The following is a 12940-nucleotide window of genomic DNA, read 5'->3' as shown; positions in this document are numbered from 1 at the left end:
TTGCCTAATGTTTATACTCTGACAGACTTTAACCTGCACACAGACAGGGATTACAATAAATACTTGCTAAAGTAGTAACAGGAAATCAGTAAAAAGACCAATATGGGTAAGAAAGTTTCACAGGTAAGTTTTAAGTAGTGTTCTTTAAATGGAAAATTATGTACACAAGAGAAGGACTCCTCTTACCTGCCACTTCATGGGGCCAGTCAGGTCCTCCTGGCTGTCTTATAACCAGTCACCCTTCCAAGCCAGCCTTATCTGGTTTTGAGAGGCAAGGAGGATTTTTTTCTTTTTCCCTTTTAACAATTTTACTGATATAATTTACATGCCATAAAGCTCACCCATTTAAAATACACAATCTAATGGATTTTAGTATATTTTCAGAGTTGTACAACCATCATCACCATAATCTAATTTTACAACATCTTCATTATCCCCAAAGCAACCTTGTACCCTTTAGCAGTCACTCCCCATCATTCCAATAACTACTGGCTTGGAGAGTTTTTAACTCTGTACCCAAACAACAGGAGAAAATCTTTAGTGTTCAATTATTTGACATGATCTCTTCATCATAGAGATGAAAAAAGTGGTGCTAGAGATGGGCAGATCACAGTCCCCAATACCTGCACCCCAATGATGGCAATGCTCTGGCCTCTCTGCCATATAGCACAACTATGTGCCCAAACTGTCTACCACTGGACTTTAAGCAACTCGAGGACAGAGGATATATTCTGCTCATTTGTCTCCCCTCCCTGCCCGCAAGTACCATCACAGCAGTGATGCTTAAAGTGTGCTTCGTGAACTTTGTTACCAGTTCTCAATGCGTTAAAAACAGTAAGTGAGAGTAAGAAGTGTCTAGAAGCTTTTACAGTGACTTAGAGTAATTTTATATCTGTTGAACCTAGTGAGATATTTGGGCCTGTATTTTATATGCCTTTTTAAAGTATAATTTTTCTAATAGTTTGTATCAGATTTTACAAAAGTATTGGTTCATGACAGACTGCAAATTCAAACAACAAGAACAAAAAGATACAGGTCTTTTACAGACTGTTTGAGAAGCACTGCCTTAAAGCAATCCATCCTCCACTCTCCTCTGCTTCCCCCTTTCCCTTTGTTTCATTGCATCTCTTGTGCTGGTCCCTCTACTCATTTTCACAACTGAAGTGTAGGTTCTCTCACTGTGTGCTTGGGCTGCTTGAGCTCTATACCTTCCTATGCACAGCTCACAGACTCTGCCAGCTTCCACCACCCCCAAGAGACTGAAAACTCTCAAATTTTCATGTCCAACTTAGAGCCCCTTCTCTCCTGAGCTTCAGACCCATTTATCTAACTGCTTGCTACACATCTCTTTACATGAGTGTCCAACAGGTTGTTGGGTCAGTCAACAGATATTTATTAATTGACTACGATATGCTAGTTGTGAATTTTGTTCTAGGAACTATAAATATAGCCATAAAATAAAGACATAAGGTCTCTGTGATCACAAGGCTTATGTCCTAGTGGGAGAGAGAGACGATAAATATGTAAACAAATAAACACAATCATTTTAGGGACTAATCAGTACCATGAAGAAGACAAATAGGGGTAATACGATATAAACTAACTGGGGGAGCTACTTTTATGAGGGTGGTCAGGGAAGGCCTTTCTGAGGAGGGGACATTTGAGTTTAGGCCCAAATTCCCTATGGGGAGAGTGCTCCCATCAATGGGAGAGGTAGGTACAGAGGCCCTAGGATGGTCAGGGGCTCAGTGTGTTTGAGGGACAAAAGAAGGCCAGTGTTACTGGAGAATAGAGAACAAGGGGAGAGTGGCTAGAGGGGAGGCTGCAGAGGCAGGCAAGATCTAGGTTACAGAGGGCCTGGTAGGCTCTGGTAAGGAGTTTGGATTTCATTTTAGTTCCTATGGGAAGGTCGTGGAAGGTTTTAAGTAGGAGCATGACAAGATTTATGTTTTAAAAAGACCCCTCTGGCTGTTATTTGGAGGATGGATTTAAGCAGACAAGAGTGGAAATGATGAGACTAGTCAGGAGGCTGTGGTGATCATCCAGGAGAACTGGATTATCACCCTGAAGTGGAAAAGAGTTAGGGTAATGGAGATGCCATGAAGGACATGGGTTCGACATGCACCTTATTATTTATTTGAAACATTTTATTTATTTATTTTCAGAGAGATGGGTAGGGAGGGAGAAAGACAGGGAGAGAAACATCAGTTGATTGTCTCTCACACGCCCCCAGTCAGGAACTTGGCTCACAACTCTGACTGGGAATCGAACTGGTGACCTTCGGAGTGCAGACCGGCACTCAATCCACTGAGCTACACCAGCCAGGACCAACGTGCATTTTAGAAGCACAATAGACAAGACCTACTGAAGGACTTCATTGGCAGTGCAAGGGTAAAAGAAAATTCAAGGGTGACTCAAGCTCCAAGGGCTGAAAAACTGGGTAGATGATAGTATCATTTACTGATATGGAGAAGACTTGGGAGATGCCAATTTTGGGGGAAAACCAGAAGCATATTTTGGCCATGTTTACAATGAGACTAAGGAAAGAACGGGAGCTGGGGAAATGGACTAAGTAGATAACAATCGCTCTTTTTGAGGACTTCTACCGTAAAGGGATGCAGAAATGAGGCAGCAGTTGAAAGTAGAAATGGGTTCGAAGGAAGTTTTTAGTTTGCCTTGTTGTTTAAGATGGGTGATATTGAAGAATGTTTTATGCTGACAGGAATGAGCCAGCAAAGATGGGAGAAGAGAGATGGGGGCTAACTGGAGGAGCAAAGTTCTTGAGAAGGAACAGGAAAGAGGAGCTCAAGCCCAAATGCAGGGTTGATCTTAGGAACTTTTTTCTACTGTAGAGGAAGGAAGCCAGGATAAGGAGACACTGAGGGCTGGTGGATGTGACAGTGGGGAGATGAGGTAGTTCCTTTCTGATTGCAATCTATTTTCTCTATGAGGTATGAGGTGGTATCATTAGCTTAGGAGTTGGGGAGGGCGAAGACAGATGTTAACAAGACTGTCTTGGTCTAAAATAAGACAGTGATTTTACTCACAAAATATAGTGCAATGGCTGACAGTGCTGAGATTCATGGTCATAAATGTAAAGTCTAGTTATATGGCTGTGTGATTTCTTCTTCTAGCAATATTCAGCTTTTCGGATACAGAAATGAAGTAAAAAAGAAATTGCAATTAACTAGCATTAGCATTTTATCAGGTGAGCACAGAGGAGGGAGAAGTAAGGGAGTAGGTAGAATGCTGGAGCGTGGACTCTAACAGATGGGGGGAGAGAAGGAGGGAAGGAAAGAATGTTCAAAACAGAACCGGTCATTCCCCTGTAGTGTCATTCCACCCATACCTCCTCTTAATAGCCTTTACCTCGGTACAGGTACATACCATTTACTCAGCCATCCAATCCAGAACCTGGACCTCATCTTGACTACTATTCCTCTTTCACCACCTGACACCCTAGTGATTCTGTGCTTAAATCTCTCTGAGACCATTCTTCTCTCCTTTCCCACTGTCTTATTTTAGGCCTCACCTAGACAATTATAATAGTTTCAAATGAAATATTTCCCCTTTCTCCAATCACACCCCTTCTAATACATTTTTTTCTATTTTCTTTCACATATAACAGATATACAGAAAAGTACAAAATATGCATAAAGGGACAGCTCAATGAATTTTGGCAAGGTGGACACACTTGCATATCCAGCACCTAGATAAAGAAACAGAAAGTTAAGCATCCCAGAAACCCTCTGAGTCACTTATTACCTGGCCCTTTGAAGGTAACCACTACTGTGACTTCTTCAACCACCGGTTTGTTTCATCTATTTTGAACTTTACATATAAGCGCAGTCATACTTCCATGTCTGGCTTGTATCCAGAATATCAGGCTTGTGAGATTCATCATGTTGTTCAGGGCAAGAGTTCATTTGTTCGCTCATTCACTCTATTACTCCATTGTGTGAACATTCCACAATTTATCATCTATTCAATTACTGATAAACAATTTTGACATTTATAAGCCTTCCCTCCCCTAAATTTTAATGGTTCCCACTGGATAATGTCCAGTTTCCCTAGCAGAGCTTATGTTACAGACCTTCATTATTGGCTCCTGCTTTCCATTCCTGCTTTCTGGCCCTTCTATCTAAACCTTATAGACCAGCTCTTCTGAACTGCCTGTAATGGAGTGAATCAAGTGTGCTGCTTCATACTCCATGCTTCTGAACATGCTGGTCCCCTGCCTTTCTCCCTCACTTACCTGGTAAACTCACATTCACTCTTTAAGACCTAGTACAAACATCATCTCTTACATCATGCTTTCCCTGCCTTCTCCAGAGATTTAAAAGGGGTATCTTTGGGATCCCTCAGCACCTTTTATATATCTCCCTTAACATACTAGCTAGCAACTCTTTGTTAAAATATCTGATTTCCTCACTGAGCTATGAGTTCCTTAAGGGCAAAGACCATGTCTGGATTATTGCTATTTCCCTAGTGCCTAGGGTGGGGCCTATGACAGGAAAGATGCTCAGTAAATGTTTGAAAGATAATGAAAAGGCATGCCCAGGAGCTACATTGAATGCTGGAACTGGAAGGGGATCAGCTACTATAACTTCTGTATTACTGATGAAGAGAAAGAATTTGCCTAAAGGACAAAGATTTGTTGGTGGCAGGGTCAAAACTTCTGCTTTTGGGCCCAGCACTCTTTCCTCTTCTCTGCACTGCTTGCTGGCAGGAATCAGAGGATGAAGTTTCCAGAGGACAGCTGGAGGCAAAGCTGATTCCCTCAACATCTGGCATTACAGCCAGATGGACAGACAGCGAAGTGGAACAAGAAATGGAACCCTAAGTTTCAAGCTCAGACAACAAATTAACAGGCTGCTAAAGAAGGTCAGCACTGGAAAGGCTCTTTGCCTCAGGCGGGCATGGTGGGGAATTTAAAGACTCATCTAACGGTGGCTGGTTAACACTGACAATTGAGCCATGTGCAAGCAAGGGGGGCAAGGAAGAGCCATCCATGAAAAGTAGGCAGGGAAGAGGATAAGGGAAGCCCTGGGGGACATGCTATTAGGTTCCATAAATCTCAAGTGTTTCTGAGGTGATGAGCACTGGTGGCTGAAAAGGCAGAGTCACTGTGACTATAATGAGAAGGAAGATATCAGCAAAGAGGTGAAGTTCTTAAAAAATAGGATACTAGGACACTAAGAGCAAGTGGGCTGAGAAGCAAAGATGTGACATCCAAATCTCCAGGGGCTACAGAGATTTAGTAGTGCATCCAAACATGAACTAAACTATGTGCAGGGTGTTGTGGCAAAGGAGGCAGAGACAAAAAGACAGTCCTGGACCTCGATTTACCTCAGTCTAGTAGAGGGGACTAGACCCAAATTCCAGGAAACAGGGGAGACTTCAGAAGGAGGCTGGTGTTAGAACTGGGGACTGATGGCAGAAAGAATTCCACCAGGCTTAGAAACAACGTCTTAAAGGGGAGTGAGAGAGGAAAGGCACTGAGGTGGGAGCCCTGAGTTGACATCACAGTGTGGCAGGAGTTAGGGCAGCACTAGGGGAAACAGTTAGTTGAGGGTCAGACCAGGACAACTCTAAAACCAGGTTAAAAAGTTAGGATGAGTAGAATTCTTTTTATTTATGTACTTTTTAACAAATGAGCACTGAGTGTTTTTGAAGTTAGTAACATTACATATATAAAGTGCTTACTCTGTAGTACCTGTACGCGTCCTAATCCTGACAAAACCTTAGAAGGTAGATGGTATCACTCCATTTCCAGGTGAAGAAAGACAACCTCAGAGCGGTCCCTGCTTGCCCAGGGCCACAGCTATGAAGTGGCAGGGCTGGCATTCAGATCCTGACTCTACAGTTCATGCTCTTTCCTTGCAGCCTTTCTTAACTGGGATTTGTCCTTTGAACCACATATGGGAAATTATTTGAATAATGTAGTACCATCTCAGACACCTGGGAGAAAAGCTAATTCCTTGTGTGTGATGGACACCTTAGAGCATTAGGACTCAATTCTTTGGGGAACCCTGGTCAGAAAGGCTGTCATGATTAGAGATATGTTGTAGGAAATGGATCTGGCAGTGAGATCCCATCCACCTTAATAGCCCTGGAACTATTGGGATAAATCAGTTCTAGGGGCTTAAAAAAGGAGGCTCCCCATCTTCCCAACTATCCTGCTTCTTCCTCTCTCCATACCACCAATATTTTCTTGTACTTGACAGTGCAAGTGCTGAAGAAGAGGCTTCCTACTCTAAACCAGCAACACAGGTTTTCAGAGATGAAAACCACAGGGGCCTGTGCACCCACTGTTCTGTGGAGGTCAGAGGTAGAAAATTGGCACTAGAGAATTCAGAGCCTTTCCATAAAAATTGTCTGGCAAACTCCCATTACACTTCCTGACAAAACTAGGCATCCTCTACTCTGGGAAGCTTCCTGTGACTGACTCCCCTCTCTGTTCACCAGGCAGAAGCAGGTATGTCCTCCTCCATGCCCCTGAGCCCCTTGTCCAGCCCCCTGCTGGAGCACTTATCCAGTGGTCACTGCCTGTTTCTGTATCTGGCTCCTCCACCAGTCTCCAAGACTCTCAGGGTCAGAGATAGTTTGCTTGATCCAACCTAGGATGTCCTGAGGGCCATGGTCTCAGAGATTGCAAATGGCTTAGTCAGAGTCACATTATGGAACTGAGATTTAAACCCAAGCTTGTGTTCTTTTCACTGACTCAGGAGCCTCCTGAAGATGCACTAAGCACCCAGCACAACACTGTAAGAGTTCAGAGACGGTGCTTTCAGAGTGGACCAGACCACCAGAAGAGGCTTCTGAGACCCTTCTGAGAAAGGGAGGCTCAGAAGCCTCCCTTGAGAGGAGAAAGGGAGGCCTTAAAGAGTCAGAGGATCTACATGAGAACAGAGGGCATGTGACGGTGTTTTAGGTGGAAGTGGTGGGGTGCAGAAACAGAGTTAAGAAGCCTTTAGTTAAGATTACAGGTTTCATGAAGGAAAACAGGATTGTTAGCTGTCAGGTGAAAGTTTGATTTCTTTATACAACCATGGAGCATGGAACAGGGGCTTGTACAGATGTTATCTCATCTCAGAAGAAAACTGAGGCTTAGAGAGTTAGGGTAACATGTCCAAGGCAATACCAGTAGTAGGGTGGGGAGCTGGGGTTCTGAAGCTGTCCTCTTTAATACTCTATACTGCCTCCTAAGGGGTCACAGAACTTCCCACATTATCATACTGATACTGCTGCCTGGACTTCCACCCAGCTCTCACGGGGACTGCTAGTCAGAGTGGGGCTAAGAATAGCTGTCCCCTCCAGCTCTAAACATCTAGGATGTGAGGATCCTAAGTCCCTGTGGATTAAGCAATTTCAAGGACAAGGACTCTGGGTAGACTTCGTGAACACAGGCTGGCCCCTTGATGTCACAGAGAGCACTTTCCTCTCATTTGCTGGAGCAAAGCCACTGGCACATAAAGGCTAAGAAAGCTGGATAGTAAGGAAGGCAGACCCTCCTGCCTTCCCTGAAACCCTTGGATTAGGTCAACTGAGGTCAAAAGACTTTGGAAATGTTACTGGCAACAGCCCCCGGGACAAGGGTGTAGGATCCTGCCTCGCGGTTGGCTGGTCACACACACAGGCTGACCAAGAAAGGTCAAGGGGGGTGGGAGGTCAGAAGTTAGGCTGGCCTGCAGGCCCTGAGTGACGGCCGCTTGTTCAGATCAGGAAGGGAGAAATAAGTGGGTTAATGGTTTTGGCCCTTGAGGCTGGGAGGCTAGGGCAGGGGGTGTAAATGGATGCTGGATAAAAAGGCAGGTGGGCAAACTGTAAAAGTGGGGGCTTCGGGCATCTGTTCCAAGTCAACAGGCAGGAACCATGCCCCAGGAACAGTTCAAAGGGCCAGTCTTGGCCTGGAGGAGGGGAGGGTGGACATTTCATAAAAGGCCTGTGCCTCTTCATTTCAAAGGTGTTCGATCTGGAAAGCTGGAGAGGGTCTCTTTTTAGAGTGAATTCCCTGTCAGTTTGGGGGCTGAGGGGAAGCAGGAAATGTAAACCATTGCACAATGGCTTGGGGGTATTGATTGATTTTAAGGCATGGCAGAGAGAAGCCTCATGGTGAATGCTCCAATTCCTAGCTACAAAATGTCTCGCCAGAGAACTTTGCAAAGGACAAAGTAAGTAGCATCCTGCTTGGGGATGTTTTTTAAGTCTCTGCTTCTGAGAGCAGTAAGTTCTTGCTCTAAAGGTGTCAGTCATCCTGGGCACTGTTACCACAATGTGCGTGCTCCAGACCAAAGCACACTCTGGAGCAGGTCCCTTGTGGGCTCGGGCTATGGGCCAGGCCTGGAACTTAAGCAAGTGTGGCTGGATTTGGGAGTTAATGAGAAATCCCTCTAATCTGATCACATGACAAGGGTTAGAAGATGATCTGGGGGTGTAGGGCCAGGGAGGCAAAGGCTCTGGGATGAAAAGAGGTGTCTTTGAAGAATGGATTTTGAAAACGTGATTAGGCTGAAGAGGAGAGTTCGTAGAAGTTACAGAGAAGAAAATTACAGCTCATTTAAAAAAAAGCTATTTCAAGCAGTCAAAGAAGAAATGGACTCAATGGACACCTAAAATGGAATGGACTCCCAGGGAGTCCCTGACAAAGTCCAAGGAAATGCCAGCCAGCTGTTAGAAAGGTTTGTGACAGGAGAGCGGGTAGCTGCAATGACCTCTGAGGACCTCTGAGGACCCTTGCAGCTGTCAGGTTATATGAAGAATGACTCCTGACAACTAGGACCTGGGAGGGTGTCCAACCCCAAAAGAGGGTCTCTAGTCCTTCGATAAATAGCACTGAGGGCATAAAAAGGGGCCTGGGCACCACACATCCCAGAAAGAGGCTTCTCTTAATCCAAAGAGAGACTGGAGTGGGATAAAGGCAGTAGGAAGAAAAGTGACTGCTCGGGAGGTAACAGGCAGGGTGGAGGATGACTCTGCACCAGAATTGGACAGGACCCAACCAATCCGAACCTGGGGCCTGCACATACTGACCCTCCACTTAAACTGATACTCTTCAAAGGGAGGGTATTCAATCACTCAGTAAATACTGAGTGCTGACTGTGTGCTGGGTACTGTGCTAGATGCTGGGAATGATTTTCCCGACTTCAGGGAGCTCAGATGCAAGTTAGGGAGAAGGCTACTGAACACAAAAACAATTTCAGACTATGACAAGTGTGACTTTAGGCTGGGGTAGTGGTGAGATCAAGGAGAATGTCTTTGAGACCTGGGTTAATAGGGGTTTTAAGGGCCTCCCCTTGTTCCACTAGCCCTGCTGTAGAGGTCAAAGTGGAGAGAGAGGACACTTTTGGGGAATGCAACGAACAAAACTCTCAGGGCATGTGCAGACATGCAGGATGGCATGGTACATAACACACAGGTAAGCAAAGGAACGTGTTCCAGCCATATAAGGGCAAATCCCAGGTGCATACTGCCACTGTCATTAAGCATAGCCACCCTCAAAGCATTTCCAGCTCTGGGAGGGTAACAGGGCTCTCGGGGAACACGGCATTTCCAGAGCGGAGAGGGTGTCAAGTCTCTCTCCCTGCCACCCCCTGCCCCATTCACCCATACTCTCACCTCCATCAATTAGCTCCTTGGCAGTTTGGTAGTCGTCAGCAAGGACAGCATAGTGCAGGGCTGTGCAGCCCTTGAAGCTGGCTCGGTTATTCAGCCGGTTGTTGAAGTCATCTTCTCGGGTGACCAGGACTAGGGGGACAGTAACACAAACCCTTCTATTAGCAACAAGTGCCCTGGTCCACCAATCTCACCTTCTTTCTCTTGGCATTTTAATTAACCCACTCACTCATCTACCTACTTACAAAACATATAATGTCATCCATTATGTGCCTGGCGATCTGTGTCGGGCAAGATGAGATAAACCAGAGCCAAGTTAGTTCCACAAACATTTACTGACATCTATTATGTATCAGGATTCATACAGGGACACAGAAGTGAATCAGATGTGGTCTCTGGCCTAATTTGAAGGAGATAGACAACAAATACATATTTACAGTATTATTTGAGATAAATACTGTTAGAAGTATAACAGGATGATATAAAAAGCCAGACAGGAGCTGAGCTCAATTAGTGCATGAAGAGAAGATCCCAGAAGCCCAGAGTCTTGAAGGGTGAAGAGGAGCCATCCAGGTGAAGGGAATGGTGGGGTGAGAGAGACAGAGGCTGTTCTTTGCAGAATAGTAACATTTCCCTCTGCTCTGAAGATGTTTACAGTCTAGCGAGTATTTAATACTACTTTGTAAAGAACTTTTTAATTTATAAAAGCCATTAAAAATTTGAAACTACAGAAAAATACAAAGAAGGAATCAATATTTCAGCAACATGAGAAACTGCACTTAATATGTTGGTATATATCCTCATATATATGCACACATATCCTACAAAAATTCACTATATTGCAATTTTGTAATATGCTTTTTTTAAACCCTTAAAAATGCACTGTGAACATGTTCTTAAATCAAAGACAAACAGCATTTCACATGGTCAAAGAACCAAAACCCCTAGGCTCACTCTAGCGCTAGTATTCACAACTCTCCCTCTCAAGCGTCACATAAAAACCTAAGACCAGTTCTATTGCTTTTATAGGAACTTACAGGTTGGGTGACCACACATATCCAAGAAGAACCTGGTTTATGCCTGTTGTCCCGGACAGTCCCAGTCTGGACAATAAATTGGAAGGTTACCCCACCTCTGGGGTCCTCCCTTGGAAACTGAAACCTCTTATAACAGTTATGCTGCTTAGGTGATGGGGTTTCTTTCTGCCTCAATTATCAGAGTAACTGTTATGTTTCCTCCTGAACTGAGTTCACTGTGGGTGGAACTCAGGTCCTATCTACCTGAATCCCCTATTCCCCTGGCCCACAGCACTGGGCCTGCAAGGAGTAGGCTCCTCTCACCACTGGGTAAGGGTGTGTATTTCACTCGAGGTAACCTTGCCTAGGTAGTCAAACGCACCAGACAATTCCTAAACCATTCTTTTCCGAGTTACATGGTCTTGGAACAGCATCCATGCATTTTCCCATTTGGCAAAACTAGAATTCCTATTTAAAGTTCAAAAAGCCGGAGGACTGTCATGCCTCCTAATACTAACAGACCTCATTTGCTGACCTTTTTCTACTCTGTACCTGGCCTGGTCACTCCACACAATCAACTTATGTACTTCTTGTAACTACCTTGTAATAGTAGGGGTTATCACTCTTATTTCACAGACAAGGAAACTGAAGCATAGAAGTCACCCAGCTAAAACGGGGGGGGGGGGGTGCGGCAAAAGTAGGTTTACAATTGTAATACAAGTAAACAATATTTAATAAATAATACACAAATTAACGCTGTGTTTTGCTTACTTACAACTGTAAACCTACCCCTCACCCATAAGTGGTTGAGTGAGGATTCGAACCCAGGTCTAACCTGAGTCCTTAATCTTTCTTTCCAGCACATCATGCTGTTACCCTTATTTTGCAAATAAGCAAACTGGATCCCAGAGAAAGGAGCTCAGAGCCTAGAAAGATGTCTGGTCCCAGCATTGGCTCTTATTCTTTTTTTTTTTTTTTTTTTTGCCTACTCAAGGTGAAGGTGTAGCCATACTTTCTGCAGAACTTCCCTTAATAGGGAATGGCCTGAGGCTTTATAGCTAGCACCCAGATAAACTAGCTTAGGTGGAAGCATTTCAAATGTTTGGCCAAAATAAAGTTGGTGGAGTACAATTTGGCACCAGAAGCTCTCCAGATTGATAACCTCCTTCTCTCCACACCTGAAGTATTATCTGACCTTTCCTGGAGTAGGGAGAACAGGAAAAAGGCCCCTGAGTAGCTAACATACAAGTCCCATGTGCAAAGTTATTTGCATTTTTCCCATAAGAAAGCCCTTTAAGGCCCAACTCAGAGATTACTCTTAGTCTCGGTCTTATCAAATCACTGTAAGTGATCTTGTTTCCAACCTACTGCAGATTAGGAGAAGAAAACTAGAAGGCTGGGGAGGAGGCTTCATAATCAAGCAGATTGATTACAATCAAGTGCCAGCTAGGCAGGGAGGGAAAAGAACAGCACAATAAAAAGCTAAAAAGGAACTCACAGACTACTGCACCTCAAAAGCCCCTAAGGGCACCACTGAATGGCCACATAGGACATTAACTACTGGATATAATGATGAATCTGAGGAAAAGTGATAGTTGGCTCAAGAAAGCAGTAAGGGTGTAATCCGTTTTACAAGGAAAAATCATTCATTCAACAAACAACATTTAATGAGAACCAGTGCTTGGTGGTAGTTGCTGGAGATACACTAATGAGTAAGGGAGTCTAATGCAAGAATCAGACCACTGAATAAATTATAATGTTTCACAAGTGCAGTTATAGAGTCATATATAGGGTGCTTACCATAAAAAGCAGATGAAGTCAAGAAACACAGCTGGGGCCATTCAGTTCAGAGACAAATGTCACCAGAGTACCAACATCATAGACCAGCTATTAAGAAACCATAGGAGGGCCCCTGCTCGCCTCTGGGGTCTCGTCTCTTATCATCTCCTTTCTAATGCTCTCTTTTGCCTCTGAACTTCTGCAAATACTAGTCCACTGCCTGCAGCATCTCCCCCTCTTCCTTGTCTTCAGTCGGCTAACTCCAATTTATTTTTAGGCCTCGGATTAGAAATCACTTCCAGTGATTCCTCCCAAGTTTGAGGTAGTTACTGCTCCTAAGAGCAACCCAGTACCTTAGGCATCTCTGATTACAGCATTTATTACATTCTATTGCAATCACCTGTTTACTTGACTGTGCTCTCCACTTGGCAAAATGCTCAATGAGGACAGGAAGTGTGACTACCTTCTCCACAGTTGTATCCTCAGTGCCCACAATGGTGTCTAGCCATAAATATGTGCTCGACAAATAT

General features: G+C 44.3%; 1 protein-coding gene across 3 annotated transcripts in view; it reads right to left on the bottom strand.

Annotated features, from left to right (window-relative positions):
* Positions 1–12940, bottom strand: part of CLPB (caseinolytic mitochondrial matrix peptidase chaperone subunit B) — a 136375-nt gene that overhangs the window by 56887 nt on the left and 66548 nt on the right. For 2 of the 3 annotated variants that reach the window (XM_028515536.2, XM_036028858.1), the window contains exon 5: positions 9619–9747. The exons of the other annotated variant lie outside the window; for it this stretch is intronic. In XM_028515536.2, the coding sequence (XP_028371337.1) occupies positions 9619–9747 (129 nt within the window). The remainder of the gene's footprint in view (positions 1–9618; positions 9748–12940) is intronic. 3 annotated transcript variants of the gene reach the window in all.

This window comes from Phyllostomus discolor, chromosome 6, assembly GCF_004126475.2.
Source record: "Phyllostomus discolor isolate MPI-MPIP mPhyDis1 chromosome 6, mPhyDis1.pri.v3, whole genome shotgun sequence".
Classification (NCBI taxonomy): domain Eukaryota; kingdom Metazoa; phylum Chordata; class Mammalia; order Chiroptera; family Phyllostomidae; genus Phyllostomus; species Phyllostomus discolor.
This window is presented reverse-complemented; position numbering and strand designations above follow the sequence as displayed.